The sequence below is a fragment of the Pseudoliparis swirei genome, chromosome 13, assembly GCF_029220125.1.
Source record: "Pseudoliparis swirei isolate HS2019 ecotype Mariana Trench chromosome 13, NWPU_hadal_v1, whole genome shotgun sequence".
NCBI lineage: Eukaryota > Metazoa > Chordata > Actinopteri > Perciformes > Liparidae > Pseudoliparis > Pseudoliparis swirei.
The window spans coordinates 10,931,580-10,954,123 of NC_079400.1; the positions used below are offsets into that span (position 1 = coordinate 10,931,580).

At 42.8% G+C, this 22,544-nt stretch overlaps 4 protein-coding genes across 5 annotated transcripts; all 4 read right to left on the bottom strand.

The window, feature by feature from the left end:
- Window positions 1-3,086: 3,086 nt before the first annotated feature.
- hoxb1b (homeobox B1b) lies at window positions 3,087-4,227 on the bottom strand. The gene is made up of 2 exons (XM_056430116.1): window positions 3,669-4,227; window positions 3,087-3,397 (listed from the first exon to the last, which is right to left on the bottom strand). The coding sequence occupies exons 1-2, from the start codon at window positions 4,225-4,227 to the stop codon at window positions 3,087-3,089; spliced, it is 870 nt and encodes a 289-aa protein (XP_056286091.1).
- Window positions 4,228-5,497: 1,270 nt separating this feature from the next.
- LOC130203962 (homeobox protein Hox-D3-like) lies at window positions 5,498-7,192 on the bottom strand. The gene is made up of 2 exons (XM_056430432.1): window positions 6,934-7,192; window positions 5,498-6,078 (listed from the first exon to the last, which is right to left on the bottom strand). The coding sequence occupies exons 1-2, from the start codon at window positions 7,190-7,192 to the stop codon at window positions 5,498-5,500; spliced, it is 840 nt and encodes a 279-aa protein (XP_056286407.1).
- A 9,326-nt stretch (window positions 7,193-16,518) lies between these two features.
- Window positions 16,519-17,914, bottom strand: hoxb5b (homeobox B5b). The gene is made up of 2 exons (XM_056430482.1): window positions 17,272-17,914; window positions 16,519-16,766 (listed from the first exon to the last, which is right to left on the bottom strand). Exons 1-2 carry the CDS (start codon window positions 17,912-17,914, stop codon window positions 16,519-16,521), a joined length of 891 nt encoding a protein of 296 aa, XP_056286457.1.
- Window positions 17,915-18,629: 715 nt separating this feature from the next.
- Window positions 18,630-20,942, bottom strand: hoxb6b (homeobox B6b). 2 transcript variants are annotated; one of them, XM_056430483.1, is made up of 3 exons: window positions 20,498-20,942; window positions 19,464-19,496; window positions 18,630-19,361 (listed from the first exon to the last, which is right to left on the bottom strand). In XM_056430483.1, exons 1-3 carry the CDS (start codon window positions 20,940-20,942, stop codon window positions 19,099-19,101), a joined length of 741 nt encoding a protein of 246 aa, XP_056286458.1. In that variant the 3' UTR covers window positions 18,630-19,098. The 2 variants fall into 2 exon arrangements, with proteins under 2 accessions (XP_056286458.1, XP_056286459.1); XM_056430484.1 differs by lacking the exon at window positions 19,464-19,496.
- Window positions 20,943-22,544: the final 1,602 nt, after the last annotated feature.

Consider the following 22,544-nt stretch of genomic DNA (forward strand, 5'->3'; position numbering starts at 1 on the left):
GCCACCGTTGGGTTGGAGAGTCTCGGATATCTTACCAGAAAATCTATATTTGTCATATTTTGTGATTGACATTAGACTGTTTTTACTTTTGTAATAACTCAAGTAATCAGGAAGCTAACGTGTGACTATTTTTATGAATCATTTCATTGGTTTTTCGAGCAAAAGAAAGCGACAAACATTTCCTGGTTCCAGCGTCTCAAATGTGAGAATGTGCTGCTTTTAATTATCCCACGATACAGTAGCTCAAATATATTTGGATTTTTGAACCAGACATTCAATGACTTCAACTGGGCTCGAGGCATTTTTCACTCCTTTTCATTTTTTTAGAAACCGAGAGCGAAGAAAGAATCTTCAAATGTAATCGATGATGAAGATAATCGTTAGTTGAAGCCGTTAAATTCCTCTCTCCATCTTGTTAATAAAACAACAGGGACAATGATGGAAATATGACTTTATCATTCGATTGCTGAAAAGATCCTTTAACAAAATAATGCTCTGTAGACTAAAGAATATTCTGTATGTGTGATAGATAAGCTGTGTTTGACAACTAGCAATAAAAGTGACTCCCCTGTTGTATCCCTCTGATGACCAGCCCCCCCATTATCACATGAATACTGTATCTAGTTCCCCTTTGAAGCGCCGGGACCCTGCAGAGTGACATGCGACAGAGGAACTGGTCGAAAACCAAGGAAGTGAGCATGGCAATAGACTTGTAAAGGAGCCTGCAACAACTGCCAGCAGCATGGGGTACAAACAGCGCTGGCTGACCTCAAACGGGGTGCAGAGGGAGGCGGGCCGGCTAAAGATGCGTAATATATCTGAGGAGGAAGAGGCTGGCTGCTCCATGTATTAATAGACCTCGCGTCTGTGCGGTCAGGTGATCGCGCTGCAGAGCTTTTGATTGTTTTTTGCCATCATGAATGATCTTCCCGCTTGTCCCTCAGTGTTCATTAACCATCCTCTCCTCTCTTCTCCTCCTCTCCTCTCCTTGCCCTACATTCTACCGGCAGAAGGCAAGGAGCTGAATCCGAAGGTGAAAAGCATCCTCCTCCTCCTCCTCTTCCCCCATGCTGAACATCTGTCTCCGCGGCGTTGGCTGCAGCCCCGACTCTGACACCTCCAGATGGAGAGCCCGCTGGGAGTGCTGAGGTATTACCTCCAGAGATGGCAGGGATCACACCTCTGGAATGAAGTCCCACACTTGTTTTCTGCACCCCCCCCCCCCGCCCCCCCCCTTTATGTTTATTTTTGTTGTTGTTGTTGTTGTTGGATCTGTGACTAGTCACCTTATCGATAGTCACCTCCCCAGTCCTTGGCCTTGTGACTCTTCTGGAAGCTTTTGGCTTTTAAAGACAGGCACGACAACAAACCTCCCAGCCCCCTTTTTCTAATTTACAGTAATGGGCCGTGTGGTATTTCAACTGTAACTTCTATTAGTGGAACTCTATTCATTTTCAACAGTTGTAGGAAAACTGCATGCGGATAAGTTTCAGATGATTGCTGATTTCCATTTCCTATAAACAAGCCCTGAACCTACAGAAGAGTTTTTACTTTGCATAAAGCGGAACATTGACTAAATGGGATTACATTTTTTTAGTCTCGGTATTAAAAGTGTAACTTCACCTCCAGGTCTGGGTCTATAAGCTGGATGTGTGAGGCGGGAATTGCTCGGTGAAATCTCCTGGCCTCTTCTGATTAAAAGACCGTAACATTTTTCTTTTACATAAATCTCCCGACGTCCAGACCGGGCGATGGATCACGGCTGATTTAAAACAGTAGATTGCCCTTTGAGGCCTTTTCAACTCGTGAAAAGCCCCAAAAAACAAATATACATATTTCTTTATACATTTCGTCAGAAGAAATGTTAATTTTTTTCAGCACTGGTGTGTTTCATCACATTCCTGTCGTTTAGTTTGCCATTTAAGTGTGCAGCACCTCTTTAAAGGAAATACCTGCAGAGATCTCAAGTGTGAGAGGCCCAAGAGTCGACTTCTCCGAGCCACTCTGGTGTCTTGACAGATTGACTCTGCATTCATTTGTGCCTGAACTCTGTGTGAACCGCCGCTTTAGGAAGAAAAAAAGGGCACCAACAGGCCAGTGCTGCTGGGGCAGAAACTGTGTGCGCAAACCTAACACCCAGTGCAAATATTGAAACTGCTGCCCCATCGTCGCCATCAGAAGGAACCAGGTGGTCGGGTCCGGCAAACGTTGATCCTGCGGCCACAATGAGCACTTAAATGTTGAATTATCAGCTCACTTCCTCCCGATTTAAGAAAAAGGAAAACGTGTGGTGGTTTAATGAAAAATGTTTCACTCAAATTATGTAAAATACAAGTGGATGTCATTGCAACCTGTGTCAGCTGTGTCCGAGCAGAATTTGGGTAACAAATCAAGGGTGAGACCTGGATCCCTGGAGTTTGTTGTCATGTTTAGAGCCCCTGGAGGTATTTGGAGGTGAAAAGGTCACTGGAAACCACCCTGTGTGTCTTGAAAGATGTCCCTTGTCACATTATGCAAGGGGACATTTGCGAGACTACTAATGGAAGAAGTTGGTGACGCAATTCAAAAACCATTAATATTTAGAACAATTTATTATTTACATATATTTATATATTTTTAAACAAATAGGAGTAAGATTCTTCAAATTCTGTATCAAAATTCAAAAAGTTAGATTCGACTTAAATGAGCTTTGTCTTCGTCTTTTTACACTCTAAACATTTTTACTTTTTAAATAAACAGCAAATACAACACTTTATTTTCGTTTTATAAACTTTATTAAGCTAAAAAAAAAAATCTGAACAGTTGTTTGAAAATACCCTGTAAATAAATAGTGCAAACAATGACACCGAGTACTTCAGTGCTCCAACACAAATCATACGAGAAGTTTACAAATACTACCTTTTTTTACATTGAATCCAATTCAGCATTAATCATTGCACTGTGAGCAGACACTAACATTCCCCCTGGTCACTTCACAAAGTCCACATGCAAAGTCACACTTGTCTTCTGGAATGGGACTGAAGGAGAGAAGTGGGAAACTGCTCAGGCCCTCAGTATTGTTTGTTTGTTTGTGATCAAAAGTCACATCACGGTTCACAGTCTTTCCCTTTTGCCTTTGGAGAGCTGTTGGGGCCGGAGAGTTTCTCCACAGGTGCCGCAGCTTTGACCAAAACGCAGGCCGACTTCTCACGTTTTTTCTGCTTCATCCTGCGGTTCTGAAACCAGATCTTCACCTGCGTCTCGTTGAGCTCCAGACTAGCGGCGACCTCCACCCTCCTCCCCCGCGTCAGGTACTTGTTGAAGTGGAACTCTTTCTCCAGCTCGGTCAGCTGCTTGGTGGTGAAGTTGGTGCGGATCACGTTGTGCTGCCCGGGAATCCCGAACTCCGATAGGACAGCTGTGGAAAGAGAAATGGATGAATGGATGATGGCGAAGAAGAAAAAACACGAACGTCATGGAGCTGAAGCATGGCCTTAAGGTGTGAATGAAACATGTGACAAGGAATAGAAAAAACATTAGTTGGCAAAGAGACATTTTCTAGATAAATGTTGGCATCTGTGGCTACTAAATTGTGCTTTTACGCACAGTTTACGCACTGTGCGTCAGTGGTCTCATGGGTTCTCTGAATATTACTCAATTCTCCTGAATCTGTCTCAAGATGAACAAACCTGTTTTAGGTGGGTTCCTCTTCACTTTCATCCAGTCGAATGTTTTAGAAGTGTCCTCCACATGCTCCAAATCCTTCGCCTTCCTGTGGAGCGGTAGCCTCGTGTAAACACTGTCTGGGTATTCTGGCTGCCTCTGATCCCCGTTTCCAAAATGTAAAAACTGGCTGCCCGTTGCAGCTCCAGGCCCGCAGCTGTCCCCGGTGTAGGGAGCCATGTTGGATCCGACGGGTGAGACCTGGGCGTGAATGAAGCTCCGGTCCTGCTCCGGCGGGAGCCCGTACTGGTGGTGTCCGTACTCCAGTGGGGACGCGTACATGGAGTTCCCCGGTGTCGCAAACTGCAGATCCAGGCTGACGTGTGTCTGGTGGTGCAGAGGGATGCTCGGAGTCTGGTGTGGCGCAGGAGTTGCGGCAACTAAGCGCCCGTCCGTTGCGTAACTATCACTTGTTGCGCACGAGTTGGACGACACGTATCCATGGTTCAAATTGTGGTATCCGGTCTTGGCACTGAAAATATTCGCTCCCCGGTTGCACACGGGGTAGTCTAAGTAGGAGTTCATCCTGGACTTGGGCCTTTTGTTTGTTCACGACTGATCAAGACCGAGCAGTCATTAATCGGTGCTCCCTTTGCCCTAACCTTCTAGGTAGTATGTCAAAGCTGTAAAACTGCCTTCCACCCTCATATCACCTTCCTGACACACCACGTGACCCGCTAAACGCCAATGGCAAAGGTCCTGCAGCACTCTGTCAAGTCTGCGGGCTCGTCCATCAAACGGCTCGCATTTACATGACAAACGCTTCAATCAAACTCGCTCATCCATCTGATAAGAACACAAACATCGGGACACAGCATTAGACTGCAGTGCTACGAGAGCTACAAATGTCAAACTATTTAAACAACATGGTCACAATAATATGGATCGTGTATTATGAAGATGTTAGCCTTAAAGAAAAGAGAGTTGGTGTTATGGCCGAATATGTCAGTTAATAGTAATAGTTATTATTTATTTAACCAAACATGCTGCCACTAAAGGCAATTAATAATACACAATAAATGTTTAAAAAATGTCATCACCTTTTGTTATTATATTGCCTAAGTTCAAGCTGATATATCTTTTTTTCTGTGCCATCATTTAACTTAAATGTAAAGTTTGAAAAGGAATTGGTGACATTTAAAAACAACTCGCTGTAAATGTCTCTATTTGGTCCAACTACATTTCTTCGGCCTCTCGAGTCCTGCAGACAGACCGAGTCCAACGCGCCTCCTGGACTCAGTGATCCATCATGCGCTCTTTTCACAGATTGGCAGCTTGTGTGGCCCACTTCGACCTTTTTAACGACACCGAGACTACAACGGTATATCTTCCAAGAAACACTTTCACGTCCACACTCACTCCTTAAGGACTCTAAGATTAAGTTAGACTTATTGTGACTTTATAGACCTCAAGTGCGTTAAGCTTTAACACAAAGTCGACATTTATTCCGACGTTGTAGTTGTTTTTGTCTTTTCGTTGTGGTTCTTAGAGTATTTAGAGTCTGGGGAAATCTTAACAAATTGGATTTATTTATGGAGCTGAAACAACAGTGGCGAACATTTTAATATAAGATAAACAGGTTGTCTCTGAAAACTATTTTAAGAGGCCTATGCGTCAGAGTTAACACGACATTGGGTATAAATTATTGTGAATAAACTTGTGTAAATACAAATAAATAGCATCTGAGACCAATATTGAGTCTAATAAATAAATTATATAAACACATGCATCAAGACGAGGCTTCTTCTATTTATTAAAGGGGACGTTGGTTTGTGGAGGAATTCGCGTGTTTCTGCTACAAATGAGTCAGTTTGGGAGCTTGCATGATTCTGTCCTCATGCGTGCAGCTCGGTTGGAAATATGAACCGTTGAGATCCACGTTTGGGTCGGCTGCGCGTGAGGTGGTGTGCGCCTCGTACCGCACGTTGAACTGCGGGTCGTGCGTGAAGCCTGCAGCGGGATATTTGGGGTATTCTGCCGGGTACGCGGGTTGGGACTGGTGTTGCTGGGACTTGAGCCGAGGGGAGGCCGGATGGAAATCCCCGCCCAGATGGACATAACCCAGGCTCGACAGAGTGGGGCTGCCCGGGGCGGAGGGGGAGGACGGGGTGGAGGAGGACGATGTGGTGGTGGTGGTGGTGGGGCCCTGCACTCTCTCGTCCTTCTTCTGCTTCATCCTCCGGTTCTGGAACCAGATCTTGATCTGCCTCTCGTGGAGGTTGAGCAGGTCGGCCATCTCCACGCGCCGCTGTTTGCACAGGTAGCGGCTGAAGTGGAACTCCTTCTCCAGCTCCACCAGTTGCGCGCTCGTGTACGCGGTGCGCATCCTCTTGGAGGCCGGGGTCACGCCAGAGCACTTCTCGTTGACGGTGCAGTCTGTGGAGACAAACGGTGAGGGAGAGGAAAGGAAGGTTTGAGCAGGTTGAAACCACTGAGTGGAGGCGGGCAGTCACGTCTCATTGATGACGTCACGATCATTGTCACATCTGAGAGTCAGTTTTCAGTTTTATTAATTGACTGTTGTTGTGAAAAGAGCATCAACGCTCAGACAACCTTGTAAACAAATAAAGATGAAAGTGATAAATAAACAAACAAACAAATCAACAACAACATGGCGAGAGAGGAAAGGAAAAGACAGAAACTAAAAGAAAACAAGACCGCACATATGTGTTTATATCAGGGTTAGCATGCGACACAGAGATTGGTGGAGAATGCTGACCACTTTTAAAATATGGGGTCCAAGAAGCTGCTGGTTGGATTTTCTGAAGTGGTAAATGATAATATAAGGGCTGGATAGACATGTGTTGTTGTTTCTCAAATAAAGATGCGAAGGTACAGATTGTAAACAGGCCTCTGACACAGAACTTGAATCATGTTTTAAAAACAACCAAAAAAACTTGATTTAAAGGTACATATTATTATCAGGCCTTACAAATATGAAGTACAGTTAAATGAAGGGAAGCTTTCTTGATTTGAAAATAGTCGTTCTGTTAACTTTGAACTTAATGTGTGTTGTCTTAATAATTTATGTTATTTTATTTTATGTTGTTTTTGTTTCGAAAACCATATAATCAAATACATGTATAAAAAATATATATAAAGTCATTTGGGACCCTTACTGCATAGCTTCATTAAATGCCACCTGGGAGTTTGAACCTCAGACTATGGTTTCCTAAAGGGGACATGAACGAAAAGGCCTGATTTGAAAACGCCTCATGACGTCATACAGACCTGCGACCCCCCTGCCGTGTTTCTGATTCGAGGGCTTGGACTCTTTCATCCAGGGGAAAATCTTTTTGCTCGTCGGGAACTTGGGGTTTTGCTGCTTTGACCTCCGGGGCAATGTGCGCGCAAACGTCTCCGCGTGCGCCAATTGGTGGCGCGCAGCTGCGCCGACAAACCCGCCGACATCCTCCAAAGACTCGCCGCCGCCGCCAAAGAAGAAGAAGTCCTGGTGCTGGGCGTTTTGTGGCGCACCGGGTTTCTGCATTGCCAATAAATATGCACCGGGGCCCCCTTTGACCTTTTGGCGGAGCGCTGGCAGCCAAATGTCACATGGCAGGTTTCCAGAGAGCCCTGCAGCTTCTGGCCTGAGAGGATCCAGAAAAGGAAAGGGGAGGAAAAGAGACAGAATCAGGGAGGAGACCACATGATCCATCTTATCAACTCAATAGTATGCTGACATGAATGTCGAGGCTGTCCATGGCCTAACAGGCCACGGGAACATGAGAGTCTGGTGCAAATAAACCCTCTAAAAGGAAAAAGCATCACACACCAAAACAGGAGGATTCTGTAGAATCTGTGCAGAAATAAAAAATAATTTAATAAAGAGTGTTTCACTGTCCTACAACGACGGTTATTATATTTTTCATTGTGTGGTGAAGCGGGCAAAAAAACTAAAACAAAATAATTATTAACGAAGTTATTTCTTATTCGTATATTCTTTTGTTTTTAAAGATAAAAAACGAAATTAATAGCAATGGAAATAAAGACAAATGGCACAACAGTAACACTTATTGCACACACACAAACACAAATAGGCCCGTAAATGGAAAATACATTAAATATAATTATACAAGTGAATACATTGTCTTTTCGTTGTGTGTTTACTGAAATCTCATTAATGGGCGACATTAGGCCGTGACTGTTAATAAATAACAGCCTTCGTGCATGTCAGTTAATGGATGCTCCTTGTCTGCAACATTTTCAAGGGGAAAAAAATTTAAATGTTATAACACAATCTGCTAAAAAACCTCATACATCTCCATAAAACACAGAATAAAACAGAAGACCATTGTGCAGATATAGCTTCTTTTTATTTTTGTTTTTGTTGTTCCTGCCTCGAATTGAAACGTGATTTTAAGAGAGAAGAAGAAGAAGCAACAACAACAACGTCCTCTTAATTAAATTGAATCCAACGGAACAGGATTATTAAGCAGCAGGGTTTTTTAAGGGCGAAAAGAGACGCGGAGAGAGAATAAAGTCTGGAGGCATGCAGCTTTATGAACTCTGGGTGAACTGCGGCTGGAGTCAGGCTCGTAAATCATAAAGACACACAAGCAGCCCGCCGCCGCCTTTCCACAACCTACATCCATCCACTGAAACAAGCCCCGCGCAAACACACACACACACACACACACACACATCGACATACACACACACACCGGCTTCTTCTCACCTTTCTTTCTCTTTCTTTGCTTTTTTTTGTAAGGGTTGGAGTGGGGGAGGGTGGAGGGGGTGGGGGTTCTGGTTTGGGGATTAAACCCCCTAAAAACAAAAAACTCCTTAGATTATAAATAAAATCCCCGCAGAGAAAAGAAGCGCCTCCCGCTTTAGATGATATGATGTGGCTTCGCGTTCCGGTGGGCTGAAGCCGAGTGGACGGTGTTTCGGCAGCTCACACCGCCCTGCATAGCGCACAATGTCAGCCTGTGTGCATGTGAGTGGTGTGTGTGTGTGTGTGTGTGTGTGTGTGTGTGTGTGTGTGTGTGTGTGTGTGTGTGTGTGTGTGTGTGTGTGTGTGTGTGTGTGTTTGTGTGAGTGAGTGTGTGTGTGTGTGTCTGGGGAGGGGGGGGGACCTTTCTGCTGATCATGCAAGCTCAGTTTTATATGGAAATAACCGTATGTGTATGTATGTGTGTGTGTGTATATATATATATTGTGTGTGTGCGGCGCTTGTGTCTCTATCTTTGTGGCAATTAGAGCTGCATGAAGAGACTCAAGGCTGGAAGAAGCTGAATATTTTAGTGGATAGAGGAGAGGGGTCTGTTCAGAAGAGCCTCCTCCGCCATTGGGACCCCCCCCCCCCCCAAAGTTGCATTTTCACACTGATACATGCATGAACACATATGCTCTCATCATCATTTCCTTGAGGGCCGATGACAACAGAGGGGCCACAAACAACTCATTTTCAATCTGTTGTTGTTGTTGTTGTTGTTGTTTGTTTTCACTCACATACAAATAGCATTATGTCTAATTAGATTATTGTTTTTTTAATAATAATTATTACTTGTAAGACAGGCAGCGGTCAGCAGCAGCAGCAGCGTCCATTAAAAATAAAAGTTTCATAACGAGGCCTCGGGCCGGTTTACGACCACCGGGCCGCTTTACGTCCACCGCGGGCCGCTGCGGCGCATCGATCGGCGGCGCCTTTGATGTCTGGTTTTGGTGTTTTTGCTCGATCGCTTTGATTGGTTTTGAAAGGTAATATTTAACTGAGTGGCGTTAATTAATGCAAATGAGACCCTTTGATCTCTGAGCCGTGAGCCCCTCGCCAGGAGAAAATGTGAATAGCCCCCCCCCCCCCAGCTTTCACGTGAGCTCCTTGTGTCGTGAGACAGCTGTTATTTAGTCCCATTTAAAGGACAACGTTGAGTAAAATGTCCTAAAACGTGTGTGCAGTTGCCAGTTTATTAAACCATATAGCTCTTAAAATAGTCCACTCATATCTTTCAGGAGCTTTCAGCCACGTCTTCTGACTCTATAGCTTCCGGTTACCATGGAGTAACTATGACAACTGAGCTATAACTCCATGATGAAGACATGAGAAAGGGGCCTGAAAGCACTGGGAATTTTTTTGTCAAACATCAAGCTGTGGAGTTGTATTGTGTTAGAAAGAGAGGTGTTTCTATTATTGTGTCCTTCCCAATCACTACCAATCAACAAATATACATGGTGTCCCTTATAAACTGTCAACTAAAGCTAGAAAGTACCCAACATTGACATATTTGTACTTTACTTGAGTATTTCTCTGCTGCGTTGTAAGGGAAATATAATTTTTACTCCGCTACATTTACACATTAAACATGCAGTACAAACACAAAGTTAGTATGTGTCTAAATATTGAGGAACTATACAGAATTAAAATATATTTGTTTTCTTGGTAAAAACAGAATATAATTATTCACAACTGAAAGAAAATTATGCTTCTGTGTCCTCTTGAATTCATCACTTTTACTTGTAATGGAGTACTTTTATAGCGTTTAGTTTACTGAAGTAAAGGATGAGAACACCTCCTCCAGCTTTGCGCGCCATAACTCTCTCTGATGGCCGATACCGGGCTATAACAAGAGCCATAAGAATACAAAGGAAATCAGCAATAAGTGCGCTGTCCTAAAAAAAAGTCTAAATGGTCCTGTGATATACGAGGCAGCCAGAGGAGGAGGAGGAGGAGGAGGAGGAGGAGGAGGAGGAGGAGGAAGATCTCACGATAAGTCTGTGTACAGTATAAATGTGTGTGATCCCTGCGGCCTGCGGCGGCTGACAGTTATTATTCAGATGTGACAACAATCCCTGAGCTGCACTTAACAACCCATCTTCATCACCATGGCGAGAGCTCCGCACTCTTCAGGCTGCCTGTCGGATCTGTGATGGACATGTACAACCCCCCCCCACACCCATCCATTCAGTGCATGCTGACAAACCTCTCTTGTCAATTAGCTGCAGGAGCCACGTGTCCACGAGGAGAGGATTGATGGCTCTGAATTAATTCAAATGCAGTTGATTCAACTTCCCACCGGCAGCATGAGCAATAAAGCAAATTAAAACATAAATAGATATAATTAAAATACAGTTTGAAAATAGGCTTTAAGGGGGGAAAGAAAGGCAAAGTAGCTGTTTTCAGCTAATTAAGGGAATTAAAATAAAGTAGTTCTTCTTCAGAGAAAACATTCCAGCTTTAAGTCTCCAGGTCAGGCCTCTCACACTTTACTTTATCTATCAGCAGTATATAAACGTTTTATAAATGCTTTATAACACTCTGTAATGCATAAGTGGGTATTTATTCATGTGTCAACTGTAAGTGGAAGCTGTTATAAACATATAATTAATGATAATACAGTGAAGTGCAGTTATAATATAAGTTAATTTGTAACTACTGACAACTACTGCCCATTAATAAACACTTACACTGTCAATATAGGTGTTTACAACTACATTTTAGTGTGTTTTAAACCATTTATTAACTGTTTGTTTACATCTTATAAATGCCTACATGATTATTCTCGCAACACAGATTTGTTTTAGCGTTTATAAGTAGTTTGTACACTTTTAATAAATGCTTAATACCAGACTCTAAGTGTTTATAAATGAATTTGTCAACTTTTGTAAGTGTAAGTTATAGTGTATAAACATCTAATTAACAATAACAAAGCAGTTGTAAATGGGAGTAGTTACAACATATATTATAATACTGCCCAGTAATAAACACTTAAACTGTCATTATATCTGTTTACGACCACATTTTAGTACGTTATAAAACATTTAGGAACTAATTGTTTCCAGCTTGTAAATGCTTACATAAGATGTGACGCCTCCATGATTAGGACCTTAACACAAGACTTTATTTACAACCAATTAAAAAACATTTACGAATTTGTTTACAGCTTATAAATGCTTATACGAGTGTGACCCCGAGGTGACTGTTCCCCCAAATCAAATAGAAACTCTCATCGCCTCGTCTACAGGTAATAAGCATCTTTAGGGAACTTACTTCTCTCGTTGGGCCTCATCTTCTCCAGCTCGGCGTCCGGTCTGCGGCCGCCTGTTGGAGCTGGATGTCGAGGTCCTGCTCACGTTTCCCTGCAAAGTCAAACTCCTCCTCGAACATGCAGGCGGTGAAAAGAAGATAAACGACGTGCCGAACAATGACCCCCATTGAACGGCCTCCCTGCAACTCTCACAGATGTCATATTCTGCAGCAACGTGCAGCTGAAAGAGAGAGAGAGCGGTGTGAGGGCCTGCAGCTCTGTGCATGGACACTCAGGACAATCAGCTTTTTAAACACAGGAAACCTCCAATATGAGCATCATGTACCATGAAACATACATTCTGAGGAGCTCTCGTCTTTAAAATGAAGGTGTTTCTTACCCAAGAGGTGAAAGGTCATCACCTAAATACTCCCCATGACGCGAATTTGTGGCTGCTCCTATATTTACACAAATTTGTATCGACAGGGTGTATATAGATGACAGAAGCGTGAAGCAATGTCCAAATATCTAAAGCAATGCACAATGCATGTGCAGGAACTTGGAGCTTTTACTTTATAGACCGGATCTCTCTTCAAGCGGTACCTTTTTCTAATAACTTCTAATAACGTATAAGTTACTTTAGCTGTATTAATGGTTAATAAATTGTCACTTTTTGGGTTGCCAGGTTGTGAAAAGTACAGTTGGTATATTAATGCAGTAAACATGTGACCACATGTTTATAAATGCTGTGGGTTTATTATTTTCCAAAAATCCATCACACATGTTGATAAGTTATTAATAAAGGTTTTTGATCAATAAAATGTGCAGTTTTAAATGTTAAGTCATTAATAAATGGGTTTATTTAACCAAGAGTGCAATTATAAATGTTAATAAGTCTTTAATAAAGTGGATTAATTCCCACAATTTGAAGTTGTAACCTGCAAACCAAACGTTGTTGTTATTTATGGCTTAGTTTATGATTAATCACTAAATAACTAATAACAAGTGCACGGTGGAAGAAGTACTCCAATCCACGACTAAAGTAAAAGTGCAAATACCTCAATGCAAAAGTACTTCAATATAAATAAAGGTTCTGGTTTCAAAATCCTCCTCAAGTTGAAGTAATAACATCCACAAGTATCAAAAGTGAAAGTATTCTATTGGTGTAGCAGAAAACTGATTATTGTTGTTATGGTGGAGCTTCATGTGAAGTGTGTCCAGTGGTTTCCAACCTATGGGTCGGGCCCCTCAAAAGGATCAACAGATAAATCTGAGGGGTTACGAGACCGAGAGAGAAGAAGAAGAAATCAGCTCTGACACATGATTGTCTTTAGAGTCTTTCCTCCATAGTTTTATGTTTTTGTGTAATATTAAATACATGTTTCCCTCTTTAGGCCTCAAACATTTATTTAATGAAACAATAAGAAGTCCAGGAGGAAAAGGTCCCCTTGGTGCAACCTAACGACGCTGTCACAAGCCTAAAAGGTTGCACCACTTGCTTACTCTTTGAAGACGATTGTATTATGAGCGTTATCCTTTTTCTTGGGTAAAAATCTTAATCTGAAAGTAACAGGCTGAATAATAACCCTAATACAACATGCTTTCCAGAGTAATGAAGAGAGATGAAGCCTCAACAACCTGGAGGCCTCCGAGAGTTTCCCTGTCAGCTCAAAGTGTCCAAAAGAGACCTCCAATAAACACGCTCAGAGGGGCGCGAGAGGGCCGAGCAGCAGAAACCCATCCATCATCAGCCGTGTCGGTCTGAGGCGCCCTCTGCTGGCAGAACATCTGCAACACACACACATACACACGCACACACATACACACACACACACACACACACACACACACACACGCACACACACGAATCCTACCAGATGTTCAACATCCATGACACGAGCAACTGGCTAAACCCCCAAAAAAGGGAGAAAGAAAAGGGGACATTTGTTTTTTGTTTTACATCATTATGACTAAATGAATTCGTTGAATTCCACGTGAGGGGCGATGGGTTTTAAATGGTTCTTCACTTTGAGTTATATCATTCCAAAATGCACACCGTTTTATTTATTTAGTTTAAATTGAGTATTTGTGTTAAATGCGTTGAAACTGAATCTGGCTCAGGAAACAGTGTTTAAATTAAAATATTTAAAACCATATAAAATAGTGTTTTTATTTCCCTTAGTATATAACTCTATACCGTGCCCTGTCGAGGAAAAAAATACTAAACATATTAACACACATGCATCCCAGAAAATGCACACAAGTGAATAACATTCCGTAACAAGTCATCCCGAACAAAAAGAGAAGGAATGAAATGTACAGCAGTAGGCCACAGTTAAAACTCAGTCCTACTTTCTCTGCACTCTTTTAAAACTACCAAACGAATCGTGTTGCGAAACAAAGCAGACAGAGCAAAAAGAAGAAGAATGAAACACATATGTCAAAAGTACAGTTATATTTAATGTGATTTATTTTATTTTCCCCACCAAATAGAGATTTTTTTAAATATAAATAATACACAAAATAAAAATATATATTTATTAAGTGATATTCTTATCTCATGTGCCAAACACTGCTCGTGACAGTGCTAAGTGTGCAGCAGCAGCAGCAGCAGCAGTTCCTCCTCGTGACGCATCTGCGGCTGCAGTCAAAGCGTCTACTGACCCTGCGATGATCCCCGCCGCCATGAATTATGCATGAGATCCGGGTACAGATTACCCCTATCAATATGCAATACTCATTACGATGGTTAAATTGCCACTTAATAGTTATGAATATGTGGGAAATGTCTGGGACCCATATAGCATAACTTGATCTTTTTTCTTCTTATTTTTATACCTGAAATGAGTTTGAAAAGACTTTTGAAAAAATATTGCATTTAGTTTCCTGGAGATGATGTCTTTATGTTTTATTAGACACATGCATGTAAGGCCACGTGTAGCCCGGAGAGGTGTCTTTATGTTAACCCCGGCTCCGGGTTGTCCGAGGCTTCACCTTTGGCCGCTCGGTGACTCCACACTTGGCGATGAATCACTCGCTCAAGTTCGCTGCATGTCAGCTGCATGAAAGGCCTCGAGTTAGTTTTAAAGTCAAATGATAACAATCTTCTTCTTTTTTTTCTCCACTAAAACATTTGTAGAAGTGTTTAAACACGTGTGTGTATTTTTCTTTCTTCGATACGAGAAAGTAGCTGAGCAGAAATAAAAGGCCTTTTGTTTTTTATTGTTTTCTCCCAACATGAATACGTTTGGTGGGTATAGCAAAAAAAAAGTCCAAAATAATTTGAGTTTTTTTGTGGGTAGAAATGTGGAAACAAATCTGTATTTTATCTCAAATTGTAGTTTTAGAAATTGTTTTTTATTTTAAATGAGAAAAAAGTCACATTTTTAAATACAAATATTGCAGACACACTATTTGATATTCAACTACGTTTTTTTAAAATTTCCCAAGAACATATGCTAACTGAATATAACTGGACATCACTTCCTTCCCCAGTCCAGCCTTTCCAGTCCCATCATTGCAGTTAAGCCGTCACTTTCATTCAAGGTTGTGAATTATATAGTACATTGTCTACTCCCCAAAACCATAAAACCAACTTTATGGACCTCACGTGACTTTTCTCAGTCTGTAAGTAATATAGGCCTATACAATCTTTGGTAAGGGAGTATTTTTTTTGTTGACCAACTTCAGCCAGGCCTATATACATATAAGCTAAAGCCACTCTTCTTCTTCTCCTTCTGATTTTATCAACATATTTCCCACAAGGCCAAACACGCGCGTCTCGCTGCCGGAGAGTCAGAGGAGGTAAGTTTTAAAAGTTTTTTTGTTGTTGTTTCTCATGTCGCGTTGTCTCTGCTGCACACAGCGAAACAAAAAACAAAATCTCTGTTTGTCCACGTGACACATTATATATATATATATATATATATATATATATAATTGTGAAGTTAATCCTGAGTTTAATTCTGGTGGAACACGAAGCAAACGAGTGGTTTCTATCGTGTTGGTTCCCACTGAGGACACAAGTCGAGACACCTTCAGAGCAACTGAGAGAAACTTTTATTATTTTTTTCAAGCGCTATGAGTTCACAAATACAAAAAGCTTATTGGCGAAAAAAGCTCACATCACTGCCTATAACCACAGAATAACCCTTTGCACTAAAAATTCATCACATTGACAGGTTGAGTACACTTGCATTGCTCATAATTATTCTAAACAATATTCTTAATAATAATAATAAGAATAGTTGCACAAAATATCCTAAAAGCTACACATTTGCTTTTGGACTTAATGGATCATGGCCACAAGATAACCATCAGAAAGAGCAGTAAAACTGACACTAAAGCGCGTTGAATGGCCCCGGGATACATTCGGCTTACATTCAATGAAGAGCAGCATATGGTTTGGAAACTTGTTGGTTTTTTTGTTGTTTTTTTTAACTGTACAATGAATTTTACTCCTGTTAGACCGTTAAAGAAGTCACAATAAAGAGCTCAAGTTGAACACACCTTCACGAAAGTATAGAGAGAGAGAGAGGAAGAGAGAGAGATAGAGAGAGAGCAAAAAACATGGACAATTAATACCCCCAATAATATTTACATCTTGTTTTCCAAATAGGACATAACACGCTATCAGAGCACAACGACAGGGAACTAAAAATGGACCACATAATACTTATTTCTCTATCACAATAGCATGCTGGAAGGTGCTGCGCTTTACAGTACTTATGGATTCTTTTTTTAATTCTTTTTAAATTATTATTATTATTATTATTTTACTCTCCCCCTACCCTCCAACCCCCCCCCCCCCCGCATCCAAAAAACTACAACAACAACCAAAAAAAGTCTTTCAGTTGTGGAAGGCGCTGCCTCCCGTCACCAGACTCATGCTTTTCAGCTTATTGTCCTTCTTCCACTTCATCCTGCGGTTCTGAAACCATATTTTGATCTGTCTTTCGGAGAGGCACAGAGCGTGCGCTATCTCTATCCTCCGCCGCCTGGTGAGGTACCGATTGAAGTGAAACTCTTTCTCCAGCTCTAGCGTCTGGTACCGGGTGTACGCAGTTCGGGCCCTTTTCCCATCCGGTCCAGTCATATCTACAATAATTTGAATTTTTAAAGAGAAAATCCAGAAAACAATTAGCAACTGCACTGAACAACAACAACATCAACAAGAGGAGGTTTGCACTATAAAGCTATAGACTTTATATATAATTGTATATATAGCGGGAGGATGTACATATGAATGGGGGGGTGGGGTCACAGCATGAGAGGATGCAGGAGGAAGCATGCAACACACAACAAACACTCACACGGTTCTTTCTTATCTCAAACTCCCGCCGACAAAAACAAGCAGCCAGCACACATTTTAAAAATCCACAAGCTCTCCACTCTCTCTTTCTTTCATTATTTCTCTTTTTCTCTATCTTTCTTTCTCTCTCGGGCTCCAGCGGCATCTTACCCTGAACCCAAATCTATTGGCCCCTTCTTTCTCCCCCATCCACACCGAGCTGCTCACTCATGCAAACACTTGACAGATTTATGACACGCCGTCCAGCGTGACATCCGTCCAAACTAAATATTATTAGAGGGGTGAATATACCATGGCTTATGTGCAGTTTCCGCATCCAGGGGAATATTTGTGGCGATTGGCAATCATTTGATGAGGGAGTGGAGGAGGTGGCGTTGGGATCCTGGTGGTGCTGCTGCTGCGCCCGTGGTGCCGAGCTGGAGCCGCCGCTGCGGTGTGCGCCTTCCTCGGTCTCGGAGGCGCCGGTGGCGTCCTCTATCTCCGTGAATAGCGCGCCGTTGCCGCTGCCACCGACACTGCCGTTGTTGTTGTTGTTATTGTTGTTGTTTTTGTTGAGATTGTTGCCGCTCGAGGTCGAGCTCCGGTCAGAGGGAGGAGAGGATCTCTTTAGTTCCAGCGGCTCGTGGCTGGCCGTGGCGCACGACGGCGGCGCCGGGTCTGGAGACGCGAGCGAGCAGTCGGCCGTCTGTCTGTACCGGGCGTCCGGCGCGAATCCGCGGGCGTCCTCCCTCACGGCCCCGAAGTGGCCGCCGTTGTTGGTGCGGTTCACCGTAAGGTCCATGCCATTGTAGTTGTAGCCGAAAGACCCGGAGTGCATGGTGCCAGGGTCTCTGAAGGAGCCGCTCACAGCGCCGTTAGTCCCATAATTTAGTAACTGATAGTCGGAGCCATTTGGATAGCGCCCTGAGAACGAGTTTACAAAGTAAGAGCTCATTTGCTTGGATTTTTAAAGCCTCGATTTGTAGATCTTTGTCGCTATAATCCTGTGTGCTTGCACGATTTATGGACGCAATCATGAATTATAAGCAATGAAGCCCCTACTGTACTTTGCCAGGTATGCGGCCAAATATGGGAGAGCGTTCCGGAATCACGTGCCTTTGTTGACCAGTCGTAAATCCTCACTGATGACTTCAAGAGGTAATTCATGCTCCATGGTTACAAATGATGACGAAATAATGGTCGTTAGGCTCCAGTCAATGGTGCCTCCCCGCTGCGCCCCCGAGAGCCCGCGTGGGCAGAGAGCGCCATCTTGCGGACAGAGGTGGTATCGCTCCGCCGGGGACCCGCCGTCGGGGCCCCCGGAGCCATCCATCATTTTATGTAACGCGCTGATAATACCGGCCACAAAAAGGCTCAGGTAACACATAACCGAGACGTATCAGTCGGCAGCTTCACGCGCAGTGTCCAACTGGAAATCATTTTAATCGTCACGCGGAGTTTAGGCTTATTTTATAGGTTTATTGTGACTTCAAAAGCAGCCCTTTATAATAATAACACTTATAATAATGATAATAATAAGCATCTCCCCGCCCCCACATCCCCATTCGAGCACAAATGAGGCCACAAGATCTTCCAATATACATCAAAAAAAGCCTTTATTTTTCTATGTACAATTTCCTAAACAAAATATTGCACACGATATATCCAGATGTGCATTCAACACGAGGTGAACAATAATAAATAACATGTAACATTTCTGGTCTGTACAGATGTCAGTTTCGATGGCACCGCTGTAAGACAACGAGTAGAAGCGCTAACACCACGAGATGTAGAAGAGGACATAACACAGAGAGGGACAAAGTCAAACTCAGGAGGCCTTCACGAGAATGAGGTAACGACAATGTCCAAAAAAACTAAACACTACAAATTATGTACATTTTGGCGGATTTTGCATAGTCCCCTAAATAAAGACACGAGCACAAGGACAGACAAGAGGAGGACCTGTTTACACCTAATGCAGACATGATCACCGTGCACACTGAAATAAAGCCTATCGCTCTTCACGTCTCTAACATGGGATTCGCAGCATTTTATCTACAAAGAAATAATACAGCATTTTTATTTTGGGAGTGTCACACACACACATGCCTTTCCTTCAGTGTCCTTTTTAAAAATTGTTTAGCTCTTTTTCTCCGCCTGCTCCTCCTCCTCTTCCTCGGGTGTCTTTGAGGGATTGAGGAGCTTGTTCTCCTTTTTCCACTTCATCCTGCGGTTCTGGAACCAGATCTTGATCTGTCTCTCCGTGAGACACAGGGCGTGCGAGATCTCTATCCGGCGCCTCCTGGTCAGGTAGCGGTTGAAGTGGAACTCCTTCTCCAGCTCCAGGGTCTGGTAGCGGGTGTAGGTCTGTCGGCCCCTGCGGCCACTGTTGCCAAATGGACCTGGAACAAAGCAAATTAAATACAAATGAATTACATTCATGAATAATATTTTAAGTGCCTTGTCTTGAGTTAATGTCGAAAGTGTAGGAGGAAAAAATCTACCTGAGAGTGCACTCGAAATCTGTAGTGGTGTGTCTGAAAAATACAATAAAGTGAGGATTCAGATGTTTGGTGTATTTCAACTCCAAATCACAGTCTTAAAACATTCAATTATATTATTATGTTGTGTTTAAAGTAGTAAATTATGATTTAGCAATTAACTGTACTTTATTGTATGTGTTTTTTATTTTCTCCTATCACACCCTTTACGCCAATGGCACTCAATGTCAATATTCGTTTAAAAATAGATACGTGTATTCTAAAATATCACAATATGTTCTTATAGTATATATTTATTGTGTGTATTATGTATATATCACACTATGGTGAGTTTATATTGACGTTTACGTGTTTTTTATTATAGGAAATCCCATAAATGATGTCAATAATATAGGCTAGGACGTATACGTGACTGCGTGGTGCGTAAAAGTGCTCTCATGGTGCGTTTCCTCTCTAACGACAGCAGGATATTATAACACTACATGAGGATGTACAGTCAGAATCCCACAGTAATGAACACAGCTCATATGACGTGTTGTCTTTTGAGATTTACTATGATTTTTTTATTTTGTTAATGTGCATATTAAGTCGCTGCTGGAGGTGTTTCTGCGATACTATAGTGTCTCTCTAAAAAAGGCCAACCCGAAGATGCTACGTGAAAGTAAGAGCTTTAAATTGGAGTTCGCGATGATGTAGGCCAAGTCTACGCGTGTGCGTGTGTGTGTGCGCGCGCGTGCGGATGTATGTGATGATGTCGCAGCCAAAGCCCCGAAGGCGCGCGGAGATCCGCGCGCAATCCAAAAAAAAAATCTCAAACTTTCCGGCGGTGCGATCGCGTTAATTGTTCGAATTGTTTCCGCTGATTCGACGAACAGCGTCGCGCTCCCGCTCTCTCCCTCTCTCTCACACTCCCGCAGCTGACAGGCAACTCCTCCGCGCGGCTCAGGACGCCTCACTTCATCACGCGGGGGTTTGATTTCTTTCCACCTCCAGGCAGCGTGAAAACAGGCAGTGGGGAAAAACATCGGTGTACTCACCGGCGGAGCAGGCGTTCATACGCTGCATCCACGGGTAGATGAGCGTGGAGGACTTGTCGTCGAGGCTGCTGCCCATGCTGACAGGCTGCTCCGGGCACTCCGCTTTGCGCTGCTCCTGAGTGACGAACAACGGCGGGTCGTCGCGGCTCGAGAAGGCGCACGAGCCCTCCGCGTCCTTGTAGAAAGTCCCGACGTGGTTGTAGTCGCAGGGCGCTCCGCCGCCGGCCCTCCCGTAGATGGCCGCGGCCGCCGCGCTCGTCTGCTGGTAGTAGGACGCCGGGTAAACCTTGTCCTGCATGTTGGCCGCTCCATATGTGGCCGCGCTGGAGTAATGTCTTAACGGATCGGTGTATCCCGAGGAATATAACGGTATCTGACCCAGGAGAGAGTCCTGTCCTCCCGGTAGAGACACGGGAAAAGTTGAGTTTACAAAATAGGAACTCATTGGGTGGACAACGGGGTGTATATACTCCGGAGGAATATGATTTGTTGTCTTTTATAGTCCAAGTGGTTTTGCCATTACTTTATCCGAGATTTGGTTTTTGCTGAAAGAGGGGGGGGCGGGGGGGTTTGCGAGGTGCCACTGAACACAGAGGGGAAGTGTACCATCTGATCAACCTCTGGCCAATCACCGCCGTCTGTGCTTGCACTATTGCACCCATGGGGGGCTCTTGTTGCGCGCGGGGGTCCCCGGTGAATCGAAATGAAGCGCTCGAGCTTGTCGGTCTTTACGCACGCTCACACGCGCGCGCGCACACACACACACAGACAGACAGACACACATACACTGCGACTCTCATGAACACAAATCCACAACAAACAAACAAACAACAACAAGCTACACGCATGCATGAGTAACTGTTTTTAGCATAACTTTTCGTTTTATGCAAATACAGTCCAATAAGGCAGACGGACTTCTCCCCCTCCGTCATAAACAAGCACGCGTGCACTATCCCACCTCTCTCTCTCTCTCTCTCTCTCTCACGCGCGCGCACACACACAATGCAAAAAGAAACAACAAAACATCGAAATCAAATGCCAAACACTTTGCGCATTATTTCTATTTACGCACCTATGACTGGCTCCCTCTCTCCTCCTCTTCCTCTAACCTTCACTTCCACCTTGTTGAATCATTTGATAACTAATAAACATATTATTATCGCAGCTGCCAGACATCCTAATAATGAGTTATAAATTCAAATCGATCTTCGATAATAAATGTTGCTGTTTCACTCTTTGAAAAGGTTTCAACGTGACTGAGATCCACGAAGACGTGCAGAGGGCACGCGGGAGGACACGCGCCTCCACACACATCATCACCTTCATCGTCATCATCGTCATCGTCCCCCGTGATCAAGTGGATACTAGTCCCTCATTTAAAAACAAAAACAAAGCTCTATGAGTATCAATTTGTGAAATAAGTCTGAATCACTTATCAATAACTGCATTAAGAAATAATTAAGTAGATCCAGTCATGTTAATATCAGCTATTAGGATTATTAGTATGTTAATTAACAATGCTATTAGTTGATACTATTAATAGCGTGTACATTGTGTATATTATTAGTTGGTTAGTATTATTAATACTACATGTAGTGTTTGGTTCTGCAGTTAAAGCTCATTTTATAATTAATATAGTAACTAATACGATCATTGTATGCTCTGGCAACAAAATATGTGAATTTCTTAAATTAAGTGTTATTATTTATTTGTTATGATTATTTGAATTCCATAAAGACACATTTTTAAATTTTTAATTAGCTTTCGCTTTTGGGAAACGTCCCATAGTAAATAGAGTATAAATAAAAAACGAACGAAATAAGTCAAATTATTGTTAGAATAATGTAAATGCACAACATGTATGTGTAAGGAATTAGTTTACAAGATGTTAGCCGATATAGCAACATGACTGATCCGGTTGTTACGTCATTGTCTTTATTTCAGATGTGACCTATAGTTTAGTTATTGATAATATCCGGTTAGAATTATATGTTTTCACCAAAAGGTCTGAATGTCTGGCTTCATTATTTCAAACAGGCCGCAGCCT

Bases quoted from the DNA above. Each gene is read 5' to 3' on its own strand.
- hoxb1b (XM_056430116.1), bottom strand. From the start codon at position 4,227: ATGAACTCCTACTTAGACTACCCCGTGTGCAACCGGGGAGCGAATATT. The intron at 3,398-3,668 runs GTTTGTTCATCT...CTCTTTCCACAG, and splicing joins GAGGAACCCACCTAAAACAG to CTGTCCTATCGGAGTTCGGG.
- LOC130203962 (XM_056430432.1), bottom strand. From the start codon at position 7,192: ATGCAGAAACCCGGTGCGCCACAAAACGCCCAGCACCAGGACTTCTTC. The intron at 6,079-6,933 runs GTCTGTATGACG...TTGTCTCCACAG, and splicing joins ACACGGCAGGGGGGTCGCAG to ACTGCACCGTCAACGAGAAG.
- hoxb5b (XM_056430482.1), bottom strand. From the start codon at position 17,914: ATGAGCTCTTACTTTGTAAACTCGTTCTCAGGGCGCTATCCAAATGGC. The intron at 16,767-17,271 runs GTATATTCACCC...AAATTATTGTAG, and splicing joins GAAACTGCACATAAGCCATG to ATATGACTGGACCGGATGGG.
- hoxb6b (XM_056430483.1), bottom strand. From the start codon at position 20,942: ATGAGTTCCTATTTTGTAAACTCAACTTTTCCCGTGTCTCTACCGGGA. The intron at 19,497-20,497 runs GTGAGTACACCG...TGTATTTTTCAG, and splicing joins TATGAACGCCTGCTCCGCCG to ACACACCACTACAGATTTCG. The intron at 19,362-19,463 runs GTAGATTTTTTC...GCTTTGTTCCAG, and splicing joins GATTTCGAGTGCACTCTCAG to GTCCATTTGGCAACAGTGGC.